The 18,791-nt window shown below is 45.0% G+C and overlaps 1 protein-coding gene across 1 annotated transcript in view; it reads right to left on the minus strand.

Annotated features, from left to right (window-relative positions):
• The window catches only part of ADAMTS17 (ADAM metallopeptidase with thrombospondin type 1 motif 17), a gene marked incomplete in the record, with an annotated part of 265,113 nt that overhangs the window by 86,137 nt on the left and 160,185 nt on the right, over positions 1 to 18,791 (minus strand). The window contains 3 exon segments of the mRNA XM_034784572.1: positions 330 to 410; positions 6,287 to 6,361; positions 9,740 to 9,860. Coding sequence (XP_034640463.1) covers positions 330 to 410; positions 6,287 to 6,361; positions 9,740 to 9,860 — 277 coding nt within the window.

The following is an 18,791-nucleotide window of genomic DNA, read 5'->3' on the forward strand; positions in this document are numbered from 1 at the left end:
TTCCTTACTCCTCCGCCTAAACTGTTGCACAGTGTTGTTGTGTGCTATTAGACAGCTCCTCTGTTCCACCCCAGAGCAAAGTGCATGTCAGGGACTCGTCTACGCATGTAAAAATGCTCTGGGATTCCTTCGGGAGTGAATAGCACCCTACTGCTGTCCGATATTAACACGCTGAGCAAACCGCCACAGAAATGGTGAGACATTGCAATAAGGAAGAAACGTTAGCAGCCAATTCCTGCAAACGATGAACCCGTGGCCTAACTACTCCTATTAATCATTTAGACAAAAGCATACACTGAGTTTAGAATCAAAGCATTTTTCTTTTTTACCCAGAAAACTGTGGGCAGGTTTATCCTCCACCACTCGGATCCGTCGAGCACCCGCAGGGATCACAGCTGCTTCAATATAACCTAGGGCAACAAAAGGTCACATGGATGAGAGTCTCCCACGACCAGCCAGAGGCATTCTGTAATTTAGTATCATCCCCCAAAAAATCAACTCCGCTCCAGCTTTTGTAATGGTTGGGAAACACTTGAAAGGTAGTAGCTGTTTTGGCAACCAGGTTTCAATGCGGTGACTTGCGTAGCAAGGGCGAATCATTACAGCTTGAGGAGAGGGGGAAATGTGTGTACACATCCTTAATTGCAACTCTTCTGGCTTGCGGTTGGTTCTATTAAATCTGTTCCCGTGCATCATTTTTGTTCATGTGTGGCATCTACCGGAATACGTTAGGATCCTACTGGAAGCTGAAGCAAGGGTGTGCTTGCCAGTAGTTACAATGCACATCATAGGAACAGAAGTGTCAGTGCTTCGAAATGAACACATTTGTGTTAGCTGTTATGAAAATGCTTTCTTTGGGATATAACCTGCATTATCATTCATATTTTTAAGGAAAAGAATGAGCTATTTGGGAGACTGCTAAAACTAAAACATTGCAGGAGTCAATGATGAAAACTGGTATAAATCTATTTGCTTTCACTGGCATGTCAGTCCCTATGAAACAGTCCTATATAATTTAATAGACTACCATCTCCTTCCTTTAGAACTTTTAAACCAAGCTGCAGAATTCTACAACCAGGATTTAATTCTACAGGATAGTTAAAAAAACATAAATCTGTAGGACTGATCTCCTTCAAATGATATTTGTAAGTTGCATGTGGTTTATTTATTGCTTTTAAAACCCCCTCAAAAATGTTATGGTTCAATTCAGAAATGGACAAAAACCAAAACCTTAAGACAGGGGCACTCTTGACCTTTGGAGTCATTCGTGTGTGGGTTCTGCTCCAAACTTCGAGGCTCAGCCCTAGCATTAGTCTAAGTCAGGGGTTGGCAACGTTTGGCACGCGGCTCGCCAGGGTAAGCACCCTGGCGGGGCGGGCCAGTTTTATTTACCTGCTGACGCGGCAGGTTCGGCCGATCGCGGCCCCCACTGGCCGCGGTTCGCTGTCCCGGGCCAATGGGGGCGGCAAGAAGCCGCGGCCAGCACATTGCTCGCCCACGCCACTTCTCGCCACCCCCATTAGCCTGGGACAGCGAACCGCGGCCAGTGGGGGCCGCGATCGGCCGAACCTGCCGCGTCAGCAGGTAAATAAAACTGGCCCCGCCCGCCAGGGTGCTTACGCTGGCGAGCTGAACGTTGCCGACCCCTGGTCTAAGTGATAAGCAAAAAACAAACTACCTACTAATACCTGTGTCAAATATGAAGCAATGAGACTTGGAAAACCATCGTGACTAGGATTTGATTCTTTTTAATTGGCCAGACGGTTTATTTTTCAGTGTGTAACGTGGCTCCTCTCCCTTCCCACCTTTTCTTTTAAAACACTAATAGTTTATTCTGCATGCTTTACCTTCCCTTTTTTGTTATATGTGCTAAGTGATATGGCCCTATACCAGACCTGCCCCTATAAAAATAGGCCGAAGCTGGAGAATCACTAGTGTAAGAGTAGTGTTTGGGACTATTCCTTTAGAATTCAGCAGTACTTTGGTTTTTTAAGGGTAAATGCGGCTCAACTGCCGTGGTTCTGCTTTGTACTGGACTGAGAGCAAGGAAGAGAGAGTGACACACTGCAGAACAAAGGGCCTCTCTCTGTGTGGCTGCATGGACTGTGGAGGCTGTACCCTGGGATGTGGCTAGTGAATCCATCATTATATAGATCCCACACACCTAACGCCTGCCTGAAAGCCTTTCACTTATGGGTTCACACAGGGGCCTCAGCCCATGGGTTTAGCCTACCACAGTCGTGTCAATGACGCAGCTGCATAGCCACCAGATTAATGGAACACATGGATTCCTTCCCACTCCCAACCCTTTTTAGATCACCTGTACAAAGCATTCTCACTGGGGTGTTGGTGTTGGGTTGGGAGATGATTTGGCCAATGACAACCATCTCTCTCCTTAGCCTCTCATCTTTTTAAGGTAGCCCCTATTGTTCTGGTACATTACACTAATTTGTATTGCCATTTTACCACCTCTCCTCGCTCCCCTCAGCTCAGGTCGTTTTCCTTTTGCCCCCCACCCAGGAGCATCATCTCTCTTGTTTTCTTCTCCCCTGCTCAGGTTACTTCCAAAAGCCAGTCAATCATCCTTTGCAGGGAGAATCAAAATAAAGGGAAAACAGGATTCTGAACAAAGAACCTCCCCTCATGTCAGGCTGATGAATTCCCCATTCTGCTAATTACAAAGCATGCTCCATCAGTAATACTCACTACTTCAGGGTTTGGCTTTTATGGCAATTGTGAAATCTATAAAAATCAAAGAAAACAGATGTTGGACATTAGCCTGGATCCTACTGGGAGTTGGTTTTTTGTTGGTTGAGATAAATTACATTAAGAGCAGCACATTCTAAAATGCCAAACATCCCTTGTTGCACCCCATGCATCTGCATTCAAACCCAACCATTACGATCAGACACGAACATACAGGAGAGTGATTAATGACAATATGTCACTGTAAATGGATCCTGGCCACCATGTTAGGAAGCCACTTTGGAACATGCCCAAGTATCACGTATTTGTTGATGTATTTACTGTGGAGGATGATGATTATTTTTTAAATCAAAGGCTCAGAACTACCTTCTGCCATGACCAGATCCAAAAAACCACTGACATTAATGGAAAGGCTCTCACTGATTTCACTGGGCTTCAGAGCAGACCCCTGAGGCAGTGGTAGCCTGGCCCGCGTCCTGCTGTTTTTGCAGTGCGAGAGGCATGGCGTTACTCTTGAGGTTCTGCTAGTGCCACAAATATGCTCTCATTTCACCACTGCGGTGCGAGAAAATACCGTGTGTAAATGCTGCCTTGTACATTACTTTTGAAATGTTAAATAGTGGAGTTTAAGATATTAACAGGGTATTAGTTCTGGAGACTATTTAGTTTGGTCTGATACCAGATTTTTCTCCTCATGTAATTTCTAATCCTGACTGATGGCACCAGGGGTTGTATTCACAGCTCCTGAATAAAAACAACAAAAACACACCTTACTGTACTTGCTCTCTGAGATTGGGTGACACAGAACCAACTATTAACATTTTGTTTTCTTTAGGGAACCAAGTAGTGCCGGTCTAGGCTTGCGTAGTTTTGAAATGTTCTTTCAGGGGACAGAGTAGGTTCCTTGGGCATGTCCCATAGAAAGCATCTGTAGCTCTTAGCCAGCATACGGTGTAAATCAGTGGTCAAAATCCTACTGCAAATGCATTAAATACACCCTACATGCAAACTCACCATAAATATAAACTCAGATTGCTCCAGGCGGGCTAGAGCTAGTGACATGCTGTTGCTGAAGGGATTATAATCCCAATATTGGAGAATGTTGCCCCATAGTTTTCGAGGCATGTTTTCTATCACAAATGGTAAACTGCAGATTCCCAGAAAGATTATCAAGCATTAGATATTAAGCCAATGTTGGTCCAGAGTCAAAAGACCATCAAAGATCTGTTAGGTAACTTGGGGGTAACTGTTTGCAATGCTGGGGTCTGCACGGTTGAGTTAAAATTCTGTTTAGGTGAGGAGCTGCTTAAAGACTGATGAGATCTGGCAACAATCAGGCAGTGGTTCTAGTTATTTCATCCAAAAAGTCAGACTTTTAAGATAAAGGTTGGAAAGTATAACCGGAGAATTTCATTATTTCGTCATTTCTAGAGCTGTATGTACTGTAGTCCACCTTGGGAACAGCTATTTTGGCATGCAACAATCTTTCTGGATAATCTGCGTTACATCAGTGTCCCAGGAACGTAAGGCTGTGATTGAGGTGAGTCCTAGATACATGTTCTATGGTGAACTTGTATTAGGAGAGATACCAGAACGAAGAGGCGGCTTTGTCATCAAGCAGATTAATACATCTATGGTGGCTACTGTAGCTTCACTTAAACACTGGAGAGATTTGCAAGAGGAAAGCAGGCTCAAACAGGAGAACCCACTGTTAGGCAGGGTTATTAGTCCCAGAGAGGAGAGAGGTTAGCATGAATTTCAACGTGGAACTGAATTACTACAAAACTGGTTTGGATGTTACTGGAAGACGAACTCTCGGGTAGAGGAGATGTTACCCCATGGCTGCAAGTGCTGATCTCTATGCAATGTACCTTTGTATCTTCCTACTAGGGGTGTATCACAGTATGGCTAGAACAAAACCCACACTCCTGCACGATCCCAATTTTTGGATTATGTTCTGCTGCAAGGTCCCAAGTTGAGAGCTGTAAAGACTGGACTCCTCTAGTTATCTGCTGAACATGTACCGCACAGACATCCCCACTGTCCTGGGGTGGCAAGGGCAGTCTCCATAGCTCTTTCAGTCCTTGCTCCCATTGCCAAGAGTGCCAATCAGTACCTACTGTGGGGGTGCTTTGGAAACGTATCCATTAGACGCTGCACTGAGACTTAAGAGCTCGTTTTTTGAGCAGTCAGAAGATGCTCATGACTTGCTCTCACTATCGGTCGGGGCTGAATTCCATCTGTTGGCCTACAGGTGACAACCTCCGCACCCTCATTACTGATCCTCTCTGTATTCCACTGTCCCTCTAGCTAGATTTTGTACGGAATGTAATTCTTGTTGCTGATCAGAAAATAAAAGACAATTGACTAGTTTATCTTCTTGCGTGCATGAGAATCCTGGTGATTACCAATTGCAGGTACCTACCCACCACGGTTTACTTCCAGCCATGGGGTAGCTAGCCTGGAGGAAAATCATTTCATCGTGAAGCCATGGACAGATTTCAAAGCCTCCTGATATTGCTATTGAGTGTCAATTTGGTGGTAATGATTCCTATAAAGGACAGCCGACTGGTAAGTCACCCACTGCCCTGCGTTTCTGTCTGCCTTTCATCACCTGCCCATTTATCCTATTAACAGAATTTTCTTGCATGTGCTGAGAGAAGAACATTCCCAGGCTTAAAGCACCATCTCTCAATTTCCTTTTTATTTTAAATGCACTACTGTCAAGGTTACAATTCTGCATAAAGCGTTTGATTTCTTCACCATATTAAAAACAGAAACTGCTCATGAAGAAAAGTTATTGTTATAGCAATTTGCCTAGTTCATTTAATTATTTACTGCCATCTGGAGTACAGACTTAAAACGTAAGCCAAACAACTGCAGCTTCTCTTTTGGGTCACAAGACAGAGGGCATCCGTTCAAACCTTCCCATGGCCAGGGAAGAGCAATATAGATGCACCCATGAAAAAATGGCTCATGTGGCAGGTCTCTAAGCGTTATCTGTACGGCATTGGAGTCTGGATGGGAATCTTACAAGGAGGAAGGGAAGGGCCAGACCACTAGCCGGTGTAAATCAGTATAGCTCCATTGGCTCCCAGTCTACATTACTGAGGATCTGGCGTAAGTGCAGAACATGATTCTGAACACGATTTGGCGATGATGTCAGAAGGTCAGAGATGAACTTTAAAACAAAGTTTGTGGGGGGGGGAGATTTAGTTCCCAGAAAACAGAAGGACCAACAGGCATAGTACTGAGACAGGTACCCAGTGTGCAGAACCTCTGAAAACTCGGTGGCACTACAGAGATGGGCTGGAAGAGAAGAAACAGGGGCAGGACTTGATAATGGGCTGACAAACATGGTCTTCTGGTGGCTAGGCAGCTCCTTTCAAAGGCCAAGGACCCACGTGCTGTTTCTCCAATTCAGGCTAGTCATGCTGAAAGTAGAAGGCTTTAAAGGGTATCCATGGCTTTTTATACGATGAAGTCTCCCCACCCAATCCAACCAGGAGGAGGAGGACAGAAAACCAACACCCAACCACAGCTACCCAATGACACCACACACAGCATTCAGGCATCTTACAGGAGAAACACTTGGGAACAGCCTTTGCCTTTGCCATCACACACGTGGAAACCTTCTTACAATGACTATTGGTTACTGAGAAACAGAAAGGAGTTGGCATGGGTTTAGTCCAGTTAATAGAGCTCGACAGCATGTCTGCAATCACAGGACATACAGGGACCGATCCTGCAGTCAGTGGAGTCCCACGTGCACAGCAGCTGCAGGATCTGGCCCAAACGTTGTAGGTGCAATTCTCAAACTGATACTTCTTAACAACCAACGTCTTGACATTTCACAGCTATTCTCTTCTGAAATCATAAATCGACACACTTAACACAGGGGCTTTGGGCTTGACCCTAATCAAAGCAAGTCAATGGGAGATCTGCCCCTCTCTTCGGGAATGATTTCACTATCCAGGCCCTGATTTTGCTATCGGGACTCATGCTGCTTTGTCACATTAGGCTTCAAATTTAGGCTTTGTAAAATCTTGGATTTTAAACATCATTAAAACGCTGATTTTTTAAGAAAATCCATAGATATTTTCTTAAACAAATACATGTTTCCTTGTGGTGTTTGCAACCTGAACACTTTGTGCCAGTGCATGAGACACAGAACGTGAAACTGACTAAGGTCCTGGTCCCACAAAACACTTCTGCACATGAAAAGTCCCACTGAACACCACAGATTAACTCACAGGGCATAACATGTAAGCGGAATCGGGGTCTGGACCCATAAGTGAAACCAACATGTCTAATTTCACTGTCTATGCTGAGAGAAGTGTAAAAGCAGAGAGAGAATAAATAGCAAAACTATTTCGGGTTATTTTTCACACAGTGTTTTAATCTACTATTTTTCAGAAAAAAAACTGCAGCTAGTCTTTGTGTCAGGACATAGTATAAATAAGGATTTTTCCAGCCTTTATACAGCTATGCAAGATGGGCAAATGAAGTATTTTGAATGATGAAGCAACATTTTAGATAGGATCGATGTGTCTCTCTCTCTCATCTGGCTCCAGATATTCAGTAAAGAATGAGGGTGCAATAAAGGCTTGTATATTATAATATTAACGCTCAACATACCGTCTGGGTACGGTCGCATCTGCCCTGTCTCTAGAGATGGGGGAACCCCTGCTGTACTCATCTGGCTGACAATCAGCAGAGAAGGTTCAGTCCCTACAGATCTGCCATGGGGAAAAGTCACTGAATGTATCGAGAGCAGCTCACCTAATTGAAAACAGGCATATACCACTTTTAAATTCTGGCAGGGACCCAGAAGGTTGTCATCTATCTGGGTCAAGTCTTTTTGTTGCATGATGTTTCATGGTGATTTTGATCCGTAAATAACAAAGATAGGTTTCCCTTCAAAAGCATCTACGAGATACACTTATTTCCAGCTAGCACTGCTACTACAGAAATGGAGAATGTTTTTCCCAACTAAAAACGACCAGGGCGCAATTCCCATTTCCTGCAGGAGACATTAGAGAAGCAGTGAAACTGTAAACGAGGCATACATTTGTTGATATTCAGATCGGGAACTGTTGTAGAAGATGGAGCAGTGGTTTCACCACTGGCATCAGCTATAGATTTAGCTCTGGTCTACACTGGGGGGGGATGGGAGGGGGAATCTAGTCTAGACTAGACGCAATAAATCGATCCCCGCCGGATCAATTGCTGCCCGCCGATCCGGTGGGTAGTGAAGACATCCTTAGCAATGTAACATACATTTCCAACACAGACATAGGAGGTATGGCACAATTATACCACCAATGCTGTTCCTTTTTAACTGCAGAAGTTGCGTGCAATATTTTGTGACATGCTCTGAGAGCCCTAGTCTCAAAGCACAAGTGCATGCCAACAAAGTAAACCAAGGCAAATCTTTTCCTTAGTCTTGCACAGCCAAGATACAAACTTCTCACTACCAACAGCTAGAAGATAAACGGAACACAACAGTCAGAGCAGTAAAAACTGCAAGCCGGAAATCATACGACAGATCAGCCTGACAATGGAAGTGCACAAATGAACTCCAGAAAGTATTACTGAAGTTTGCCAATTCCACCTGCACCTCAGAGGTGGAGGTAGATCTTAGCTGCCTTCACAGATAAAGTAGGGGAAGGAGGTGGTAGAAATTAGAAAAGAGAATCAGAGACCAGCTTTGAAGCCCTGATTTAGCAAAGCAGTAGAGCACACACTTAACTTTAATAATGAATTCAATGGAACTCAAGCATGTGCTCCAAGGACATCTTTAACTGCTTTGCTCAATTGAGTCCCAAAACAGCACATGTTGAATGTGCTTTGCTTTTGCTTCCCTACATGCAGAGATGGCAACATTCATTTAAATATCAGTCGTTTTGCCTAAATACTTCCTCCCTCCTGCAGTGGGTCCTAAGTCTAAATTTCCCCCGCACTTTGTTTGACCAGGATGAACGGCAACAGGATCTCTCCTAAGTGTGGAACAGTGACTAAGGAAGAAGGGCTAATTCACAGACAATGGGCGTGCAAAACCAGAGGGGACAGCTTGAGCTTGACCGAAAACAGTCTTATTCCGATGCTTCTCTGTTGCTGGTGTGAAGTCAGTATAAATACTCCGAGAGTAGGGTCCCCTGGTTTAGCTGAAGCGGAGATATCCTTAGCATTACATGAATCATCCGGGACGTACACAGGGGCTCTCAGTCTAAATGCCTAAATCAGCTGTCCCTCCCACAGGAGGAGACATTATGATTATCATGATTTTTTCTCTCTGATTTTACATCAAAAATACCTGTAACATTCAACAGGAACTGCACAGCGTGACTTCTTTGAGCTCAGTAAGGAGGCAATGGCCAATCTTGGCAAACAGGAAGAGGCTGCAGATGGAATTCCACCGTTGAACCAGTTCTTTAATAAAACTGGAACGTGGTTAAGGAAACTGAACAGCAAAAGGTGTTATACAGCGCCAACAGGCCTGACCCTGTGAAGCCCTGAGCATCTTCAACTCCCCTTCTCAAGAGGGACTCATCACCTCTCAGGATTGGACCCTTGTAGGAACTCTTATAGCTTAAACACTTATTCTGAAAAAACTGAGCGATAAGATTAGGCATCGTTAATAACTAAAGAATTGACCATCTTATTCTTGTACAGCTATTCACTGATTCAGTCTCAAACATTTTCGCAGATTTCTTCTGGGCAACAAATTGGGTCAGAAATACTAGCGTCAATTAGAGTAATTCCACTGTGAACACTGTAGCTACTCTCACCCCTAACTTACATCAGTGTCAGCGAGAGCCGAATCTCATGGACAGCCATAACGCTCCCTGTGTATCAACCTCTAAAAATATTCATTTCAAATCTTTTTTTAAATGTACAATGGCTGTTTGATCAGGCGCCACATTAAAAGTAGGCGAGTCACACAAAGGACAAGAGTTGTCGCTAGCTCTCTAACTCCTAGATGCTAAGCAGTTCAGACGAAGACAGAGCGCTTTTGCAGAATGCGACTCACCCATCCCCTTGGTGTGGTTGAAGTCTCCTTTCACCACTTTACAGGTTTTGCCATCTCCATTGCAGATTCCACAACGATCCTCTTTGGCAGCTGAGCCAATGATCCCATCGCAGCCGATTTTCTAATGACAACAACCAGAGGCCCTCGTTATTTCATTTGCAAGGCTAAAATGTCTCTAAACTGGGCTGAGCCCCGGATAACATTTGATTGAAAAACTGAACAGGAAAAGAATGTTGTGAGTCAGGAGAGCGTTCAGTCAGTACGGCATTGGATTGGTTAGTCAGCAAAACACACTCGTTCAATAGCAAATGCACAAACCATGTTATAAAAAGCTTCACTGTTGTAAGCAGCATCATAAAACCCTCGCTATCCAAAGCACATTGGTGATTTGCACTAACGTGTTTAAATATTAACAGATTACAAGGATACTCTGTATTTTATAGCAGCTTCCATGTGAGGTTCTCAAATAACTTTACAAATATTAATTAAGCTTCATAATACCCTTGTGAAACAAGTATATTCCAGGAGTCCCATTTTGGAAATGGGAAAAGAAAGGCATTGAGAGGTTCCGTGACTTGCCCAGATTCACACTGGAAGCTTAAGGCAGAGCTAGGAACAGAATCCAGGTATCCTGAGTTCCAGTTTTATACCTTAACCCAGCGTTTCCCAAACTTGGGATGCCGCTTGTGTAGGGAAAGCCCCTGGCGGGCCGGGCCAGTTTGTTTACCTGCCGCATGGGCAAGGTCCGGCCGATCGCGGCTCCCACTGGCCGCAGTTCGTTGCTCCAGGCCAATGGGAGCCGCGAGTACAAGTACTGCCATGTCAAGGAAAGGATGAAATCTTAGAGTAGCCAGGCTCTCACTATGTCAGAGACATGTTTGGAGTAGGGATGTACCTGGATTTCTGTGAGTTTAACCAATCACTTCAAAGGGAGCAGAATTAGGCCAACGCTGACCGCTTAGAAAAATCCCACCTCTGGAGTACAGTCAACAAACTATCAGATGGGACTCAACCCACCTCTAGTCTAATGGGCACATTTTTATGGCACGAGTTGCCCTGCAAATCAGAAAACACGGGACACACACGGTTAGGTGTTACCCTGCAGCATAAGGCATATGTGATGCGCATGTTAATGACAACATCCATTAGAGAGACACTCAAGATCTCCCGAAAAACAAAAAGGTGCAACAACAGCTTCATCATGGCCACGGACAAAAAGGGTGAGGAGCGGCTCTACTGGAAGCAAATCGTGTTTCTTGGGCAACAGGCAAACCATTTCCCACACACTGACTACCTCATTTTGCTGTGATTTCAGACACCTCTCGATTTGTATGCTCCACAGGTCTGATAGCACAGAGGGTGGGAGTGGGCGTGTCCAACACATCATAAAGTGCAAAGCTGATAAAGTAATTTTATGGGTTTCTGTCTTTCACTCATGCAGAAAAGAGGAATGTGTCAAACAGCATTGCTTCCCACCAGGCTCCTGCTGGAGGATTTAACGAACGAACGGCTCCCTCCTTCACCAGAGCAACATACAAGCATCGTCCTGTAGCAAGTGGAGACTACACTCGCAGCCCCCAAACCTCTTGCAGCTTTGAAAAGCGTCTGCCATCTCAACGATACAAACATTCTCTGCTACACCTGGGAATCACAAACCACTTGGGATTTGATCTTGTAAACTGTTGCTTAAAAAGCAGAATTTTTTAAAAAGAGCATAAAGCATTTTTTGGCTTCAGAATGAAAATTTCTGCATTCTCATTACTTTATAAGAGAAAAAAAACATAGAAGCACTTTCTTCATCTGTATGAATATTATAGGCCTTGCTGTTTACTTTTCCTTCCCCATGCTTGCAAACTGCTTCCAAAATAAAAGAGGACTGAATCTTTTTTATTGTGAAATGGCTTATGTTAAGAATTTAGAGTGGTACTGCTAAAAGAGGCAAAAGTCACACTGAGTCTTGATGGGATTTCTGCTCCTAAATCATTTAGATGCTTTTGAAAAAAATCCACCCTTATCGTTGCATTTAAAAACAAAATAAAAGAAGCAAAAACAGAACCAATGTCACTATAAATGGGAATGAAGAATCTCCCAAAGGTGTTTGCAGAAGTGGGCTCTTAGTTGGCAGCATGTATCTTAAGCTTTGACAGAAGCTATGGAGCACTCTAGGGTTGGATGATACTGCTGGTTCATTTCATTGTGGCTGGATACTCTATGATCCCACCAATCTGAGAGAGAAATAAAAAGGAAAGGAAGTAACTTTGGCCTGTTTTTACTCTGTATGCAATGCACAAGATGGTCCCCGCTGGAGAAGAGTGTACTCAAGCACCTGGATGTCTTCTGTATTTCTTGGGGAGGACAAAAATGGATGGTAATGCTGGTGTAAATACCATCGGCTCATCTGGAAGACCTCATGGCTGACTTCTCCAGTATCAGCCCTGCTCTTGAAGCCCTCGGGATTCTTGCCCGTGGGGATTTCATTGTGCACGCTGACATCAGCACAGTACAGGACTTCCTTGAAGTGATGGACTCTGGACTTTGCCCAGTGGTTCTGGCTCCTGCCCAAATTGGTTGTTGAAAGCCAGAGGTGTGGCTGTGGTACAGTTATTATCACTTTGTACAGGGAATATGATGGAGGCCCCCTATAAAAAAAAGTGCCTTGACATGGAAGCGGTGGCCAGCTGATTTTAAAATGGGGTTTAAAACACTATGGGATGGGCACCTGGCTATATTAGGCCCCTTGACGAGACTCCTGGGGGATCCTGTGCTTTGACACCACCCATGTTTAGGAGTAATCCATCACTCCTTATGCCTTTGCTGAGTGAGCCATATGGCATGGAACTCATTCTCTTTGAGCAGGCATCTCGGTCCACTCCTCCCTCCCCTTTTTAAATAATTAAACATCGGAAAATATACTTGATGGGGGGTATTTTCAGTTTCAATCATTGTTGGCCCTTACATAGGAACCTTCCCCTCTCCTTTTTAGTGATACCATAGCATTTGGATTCCTAAGCACGGGGGCTGGTTTGCATATTATTGGGGTATTGTTTTAACAATGATTTTATTTGTATTTTGAATGGCTGTACAAGAGCCTCGGAGTGTGTGTGTTTTGCTATATAAATACAATTATTATTGTTATGTACACCCAACCCAGTGTCAGACCTGACATTGTATGTTCACGGAATTGTAATGCTTCCCAGATGCGGAGCTAAACGAGCTGTCTCAATGGACCAACTATAAATATTGATGCAACATGTGCCAGTCTGCAAATTAATCATGTACGGAACATTCTGGTTAAGCCAGACTCATGTGCATTGCCAACTTCTCTCCGTAATATCCAGTGTCCATTTATAGTTCAAGGGATGGGACACATGAAACGGGAATGTACACAGGTGAGGAGGTGATGTCAGACTGGAGGTTAAGAGAAGTCTCGTTTCTTTACGGAAAACACAGCAGCAGGCAGTGTAGTGGGTTATGGGCTTCTGCTGCGCTCCGTGAATGGAAGCTACCCGAGGACGCTACTCCGATATAGCTCGTTTGAACGTTACTGTCTGCTCCGTTTCTCTTCCATTGGGGTTTTACAATAAATGGGGGTGCTATAAACAAGAGTAGAAATCAACAAAAAAAAACACACCTCTGTCTGTGGGGAAAGTAAACGTTGCTCCAGCCAGCACCATCGGCAGCATTTTCTGGACCTTCAAAGTTTGCTTCAATCATGGAACTGCCCTCGGGGTAGGGTAGGTGGGCAATGCCCATCCTGTTCTGAATTAGATACACTGACCTTTACCCATTGACTGCATCTTTGTGTGTCTGTATCACCTACCCACTTAGCGGTCCCCCAGCCTACAATTATTTATTCACTAGAGTTTCTCCCCAGAATGGGATTCAATGTGATCCTCACTTCTTCTGGATGAAGTGCATATGAATGCGAGATGGCCGCTTTGCAGGATAGCTCCAAAGATAAAGCAAAGAGGAAAGCCTCCAAGGGAGGTGCCATGTTGTCACTCACTTGCCCCATGTGCTCTTTCCAAGCTAACCTCAGTCATCTACTTCCCAATTCAGTAAATGGCAGTGGGACTGATGGAAAAATAGTCGGTAGCGGAACACAGCAAATCTACAGCAGACTCAAAAGTGGTAGGTCTTTAAAAGCTTAGTTAGACACTACAAATACTTATTCCTTGTCTCTATTCTATGTTCACCAAGAGCACCAGTGTGTTTGTTTTCTAGTCTTCAGATTACATTATCACAGAGCCCTGGCCTGTCTGAGGCAAGTCACAGAACAGTCCCAAATAAAGCATGCTAGACTTCGTGTGCACTCTGTAAGATTAACTGAAGGACAGGCATAAACGTAGCTGCATAGTGTAAAATTACTTGTGATGGAACATTTGGGAGCAATATTTGAAATGCAAGAACACGAGTCCTGCATGGAAAATAAGCATGAGGATGCAAACAGTTAATTGCATGAGCAAAAATATGCAGAATGCAAAAAAAACGGGTACTGATGTGCACAAAGTGTTTCCCATCACCAGTTTGTGCAGGCAATGAGCTATTTTGCATGTGCTCTTTGTGCCCAAATGAACCTATTTTGCATGTGCAATTTAGAACCCTATTTTTGAAAATTTCTCCATTTCTGGGGAATTAGCACTGGCCCTTAACACATTACGACAACAATCATTTGAAAGAAGTCCTTCTAAGACAGATTTGCTGCCCCATAGGCAGCAGTGTATTATCAATGAGTAAAGTGTAGATTTGCTAGCAAGCAAGAGAATCCATGATATGGCAACAACTTTACAAGAAGGCTGTGGAAAAGCCCGAACATCCTCACATCATAAATTGTTAAATCGCAGAAAAGGCTGCTCTTGATCTGTCGCCATATTCCACTGTACGGGATTTGGTTTTCAAAAGGGTCTTATAAAACATCTTGAAGTACAATATCCAGTCCCCATCAGAAAGCTTTTCCTCCTTATAGTCAGCTTCAGTCTTGTGATAGCTTACTAAGCACGGAGTACGTGCTTTGAGAGAGGCCAAAGCTAAATGCATGTGCTCCACAACTGAGCTGCTAGATTTTTTCTGATCTCTTCTCTTTGGCACACTTGTGTAACATCTGAGGGCTTTCCTACTATTGCGTCTGCCATCGGTACTATGCTAACACCAGCAGGACCAAGGTAGCAAGCAACTGAAATGCTTCAGAAATGGCAGAGCTGCCATTATTGTATTTCCTGCAAGGATACACAGAGCAGAGAGTTCAGACAGGACCAAAATCTTATGAATTCTACAATTCATGGAATCTTCATGATAGATTTGTTGTTGCTTTAAAAAAAAAAAAAAAAAAAAGGTAATGACATGGAAGCGATCTGAGCTTCGGGTTACACTCTCATCTCCAACACAGCCTGAAGTAGGACAGTGAAAGCCAGCTAATTAGAGCGCTAGGTACCACCTGCAAGGTTTGCAGTTTTACACTGACTTTATTCACGATTACAGGCACCTGAGACTGTTGCTGATCTCCAGAAAGGTACAGATTTGCAGCAGCCAAGAACACAAGGACAATAAGGAACTCCATTTAATAGCAGGTTAAATGCATTTTCCAGCAGAAAATGGCAAATCCGTGCATACACACTGAACAACGTCTGTAGTCTGCTAAAGAGACATTGCTAGCAAATGCATTCATCAGTGCTATAAAACATTTCTAGACAGTCATTGTTTTATACTGCTCGCTTCGGTTTTAAGACCAACTCTTGAGGTCACTACTAAGTTTTTAGTTAGCCCTAAGCCAGGCAATCTCACAAGGAGTTTTTCCAAGGCTTTAATTTTGGTGAAACTGACCAAGAAAAACGCTCCTTTTCCATTATTCAGATCTGAATCCAATCAACTTGCCTCTATCAAAGGAAGCTGGAAGCCAACTGCATTCATAAAATGTAAATGAAAACAGAATTTTAGGCTTTCACTCCTAATGGGGGTGTGATGAAGTGGGAATGTTCTTAATGTTTTCGCTGAATGCTGTGTGAGTGCCTCAGTTTCCCCTACGTATTTCTCTAGCTTCTAGAGGTGTGGGATTGTTGCAGAGCACTAGGGGGCCAGTGTGATCCTGTCTGCACAGAGAATGGCCGACACCCTGTTTCCTGGCAACTAATGGCCTGGGCCCCTCCTCTGCAAAGGTGCCAGCTAAAGGTGTTGAAGTACAAAGAGATCAGATGACCTCCTGGCTCAGGAAAGAGACAAAGGGAGAGGAGGGGCTGGAGAGTTTTCAGTTTAGAGCTGGCTGGGAAAATGGAGGGGAGGCCAGACAGACCTCCTGGCCTCCCCTGACCCCCCCAAGATGAACCTGACCGAGGGGGTCCTGTTGTCTGTACCTGCAAGACCTGCCTTGAACTGTGTTCCTGTCGTTTAAATAAACCTTCTGTTCTACTGGCTGGCTGAGAGTCATGGTAAATCGCAGGAAGCCGAGGGTGCTGGGCCTTGTCTCCCCCAAACTCCGCGACAGGGTGCCGGGATACTTTGAGGTTTATTGGATGTGATGTGGTTCTCCCTCCCTGTCTCAAAAACTCCTCCATAGCGAGCAACTTTGCTGACTCTATCTGAATTCATTTTGCAGCCAGAAAAGACGAGATTTGTTTAGGAGAGTTTACCGTTGAAGGAAACAAGGAAAGGGGCTGTTTAGAAGAACAGTCCAGGAATTCCAACAGACAATGGTTCCCGCAAATGTGCACATTACACTGGCAATGTGCCATCCCTGCCATCTATAGCCTCTAACTACGGAGGCATTACACGGCATGAAAAATACATCTCTGCAGCACCTGCATTCCATTTCATCACTTACTATCCTCACCAGGTCCCCTGTAACGCCTGCTTCGAGGCTTTGTACACCCGTATGTGACCAGTAAATTAATACACACCCTAAACTGTTCTGTCAGGCAGCTAGTTAGCGGAGTATCTCCTCTAAGTGGGATGTGCTGTCATGTTCAGCAATTCATTACACTAAGCTACTCAAACAGAAGACCAGTACAAAGGAGTTCATGCGGCTTTAAAGCCTTCCCGGGTTGCATCCATCATTATGCATTTTCTCTGAGCCAGATGCAAACGGACTGAATGTTCTGCAGCTGTCATCACCTCTCCGCACAGTTTAAGACAGCTGCCCCCGAGCTGAAGTGTAATTCACTTTTCATGATGTATCTCCAAAAGACTGTGCGCATAAAGAATTTCACTGGGAGGGGAGCAGGCTTCTACTCCCGGAAAGAAGGAAACGTGCTTTGCCGTGACACTTGATTTAGCATTCACAGCTGATTTTGAGCAGCCTTAAGTATGACACTGGCTAGGCCAGTGCAGTGGTCATCGGCGTGCATCTGGGAGGTCCACAGCTGGCCTTGCTAGAAAAGGTTATTAATGGCATTTCTTTGGAGGTGGTTGGAAAGGGAAGAAAATCCGTAATAGGGATGTACCATGAACCTGCCTATGTCAAGGGCACCACATGGTAACTAATGTATAGAGAAAATAAACCCCCGTGCCTGGTTCCCTAGCAAGGCGCTGTTACTGATTCCTCCTCTGAGCAAAAGAGCAGGGCTGGGTTAAATATGTCCGTCTCAGGGCCGTTTGGCAGAGAGAGGCAGGAAACTTCCCTGCATGTGCTACCCACATGGCAAGGTCGAAACGTGGCAGTGAGAGGAGAAGCCACCAGGCGGTTATCCCATTTCTGCACAGGGAGCAGAGAACGGTTGAACAAGGGAGCGCAGTCAGGGGAGCTGCTCCTCCTGTGAATGACCTGGTGCTGTGCCCCTTAACCACTACGTCTTAGGAAATACATGACAGAGCTTAGAACTGGTGCTGAGGTTACGGTGCCAGATCTTCAGCTGGCACAAATCAGCATAGCTCCGCTGAAGTCAAGGCAGGTGTAGGCTAAACATCAGGAGAGATGTCCCAGCAGATGTATCAGATTGAGGAAAAGGTGCCAGCCCCATCACTTGGCACGTTTAAAACTAGACCAGATAAACCAGCGAATGATGTGAAGGGAAAATCCAGCGTTGGCTGGGGACGGACTGGATGACTCAACAGGTCTTTTGCCAATCTAATTTCTGGGGCAACGTCAGGAATCAGGGCCTGCAGCAGAGCTGTTTTCCGGGCAGTCTCATCAGTACATCTGGTCTGCAGCAGCTGCCTGATTAGCCACACAATGTGACTGGTTGCTGAGGCCAGCAGGCCAGCTCTTAAGCCAGCAACAGCGGCAGCTCGCTGGCTTCTCAACACTCACACCCCCACTGTGCCTGCTTTACCTTGTTCCTGTTGCTCCTGCCCTGCACCCAGCCTTGCCTCTTTCCTGTCCCTCCCTCGAGCCCCTCCTTGCCTGAGACCATGTTTGGTCAAGCTCCTGACCTCCAGTTTTGACCCCCAGCTGCGGCTCCTGACTACTGAGTCCAGCTCGACCCCCTGGCTCTGGTATCCAGTCCGTCCTCCGGTTTTGAACCCTGGCTCTGGGGACTGACTCCAGCCACTAAGCCTGCTGCCCGCTCCAGCCACAAGGCTAGACCACCCTTATCCCAGTTAATTGACAGTAGAATCCCAAATGCACTGTCAAGCCCACGTATGGGCCAAACAGAGAAGAACCACAGAGTTTCTGCCACGATGGAGGGTCCACACGGAAGGACTCTGTGACCCATGGACACTGCAGAGGAGACATTGTGGTGGGTATTTAATTACGGCTAGACTCTGGCTGGTACGCAGTAGTACGTTGTATCTGCATCGCTCCCAGCTGCTTTCTTCGTCTTCAGAATATCAGAATCCTAGAATATCAGGGTTGGAAGGGACCTCAGGAGGTCATCTAGTCCAACCCCCTGCTCAAAGCAGGACCAATTCCCAACTAAATCATCCCAGCCAGGGCTTTGTCAAGCCTGACCTTAAAAACCTCTAAGGAAGGAGATTCCACCACCTCCCTAGATAACCCATTCCAGTGCTTCACCACCCTCCTAGTGAAAAAGTTTTTCCTAATATCAGTTTTTCATATAAGAAAACCCACCACTCAACTCCTAGCTGTTATTGTTGTGAGAAAATGTGAATTGAGTGTAAC

This window comes from Trachemys scripta, chromosome 10, assembly GCF_013100865.1.
Source record: "Trachemys scripta elegans isolate TJP31775 chromosome 10, CAS_Tse_1.0, whole genome shotgun sequence".
Classification (NCBI taxonomy): domain Eukaryota; kingdom Metazoa; phylum Chordata; order Testudines; family Emydidae; genus Trachemys; species Trachemys scripta.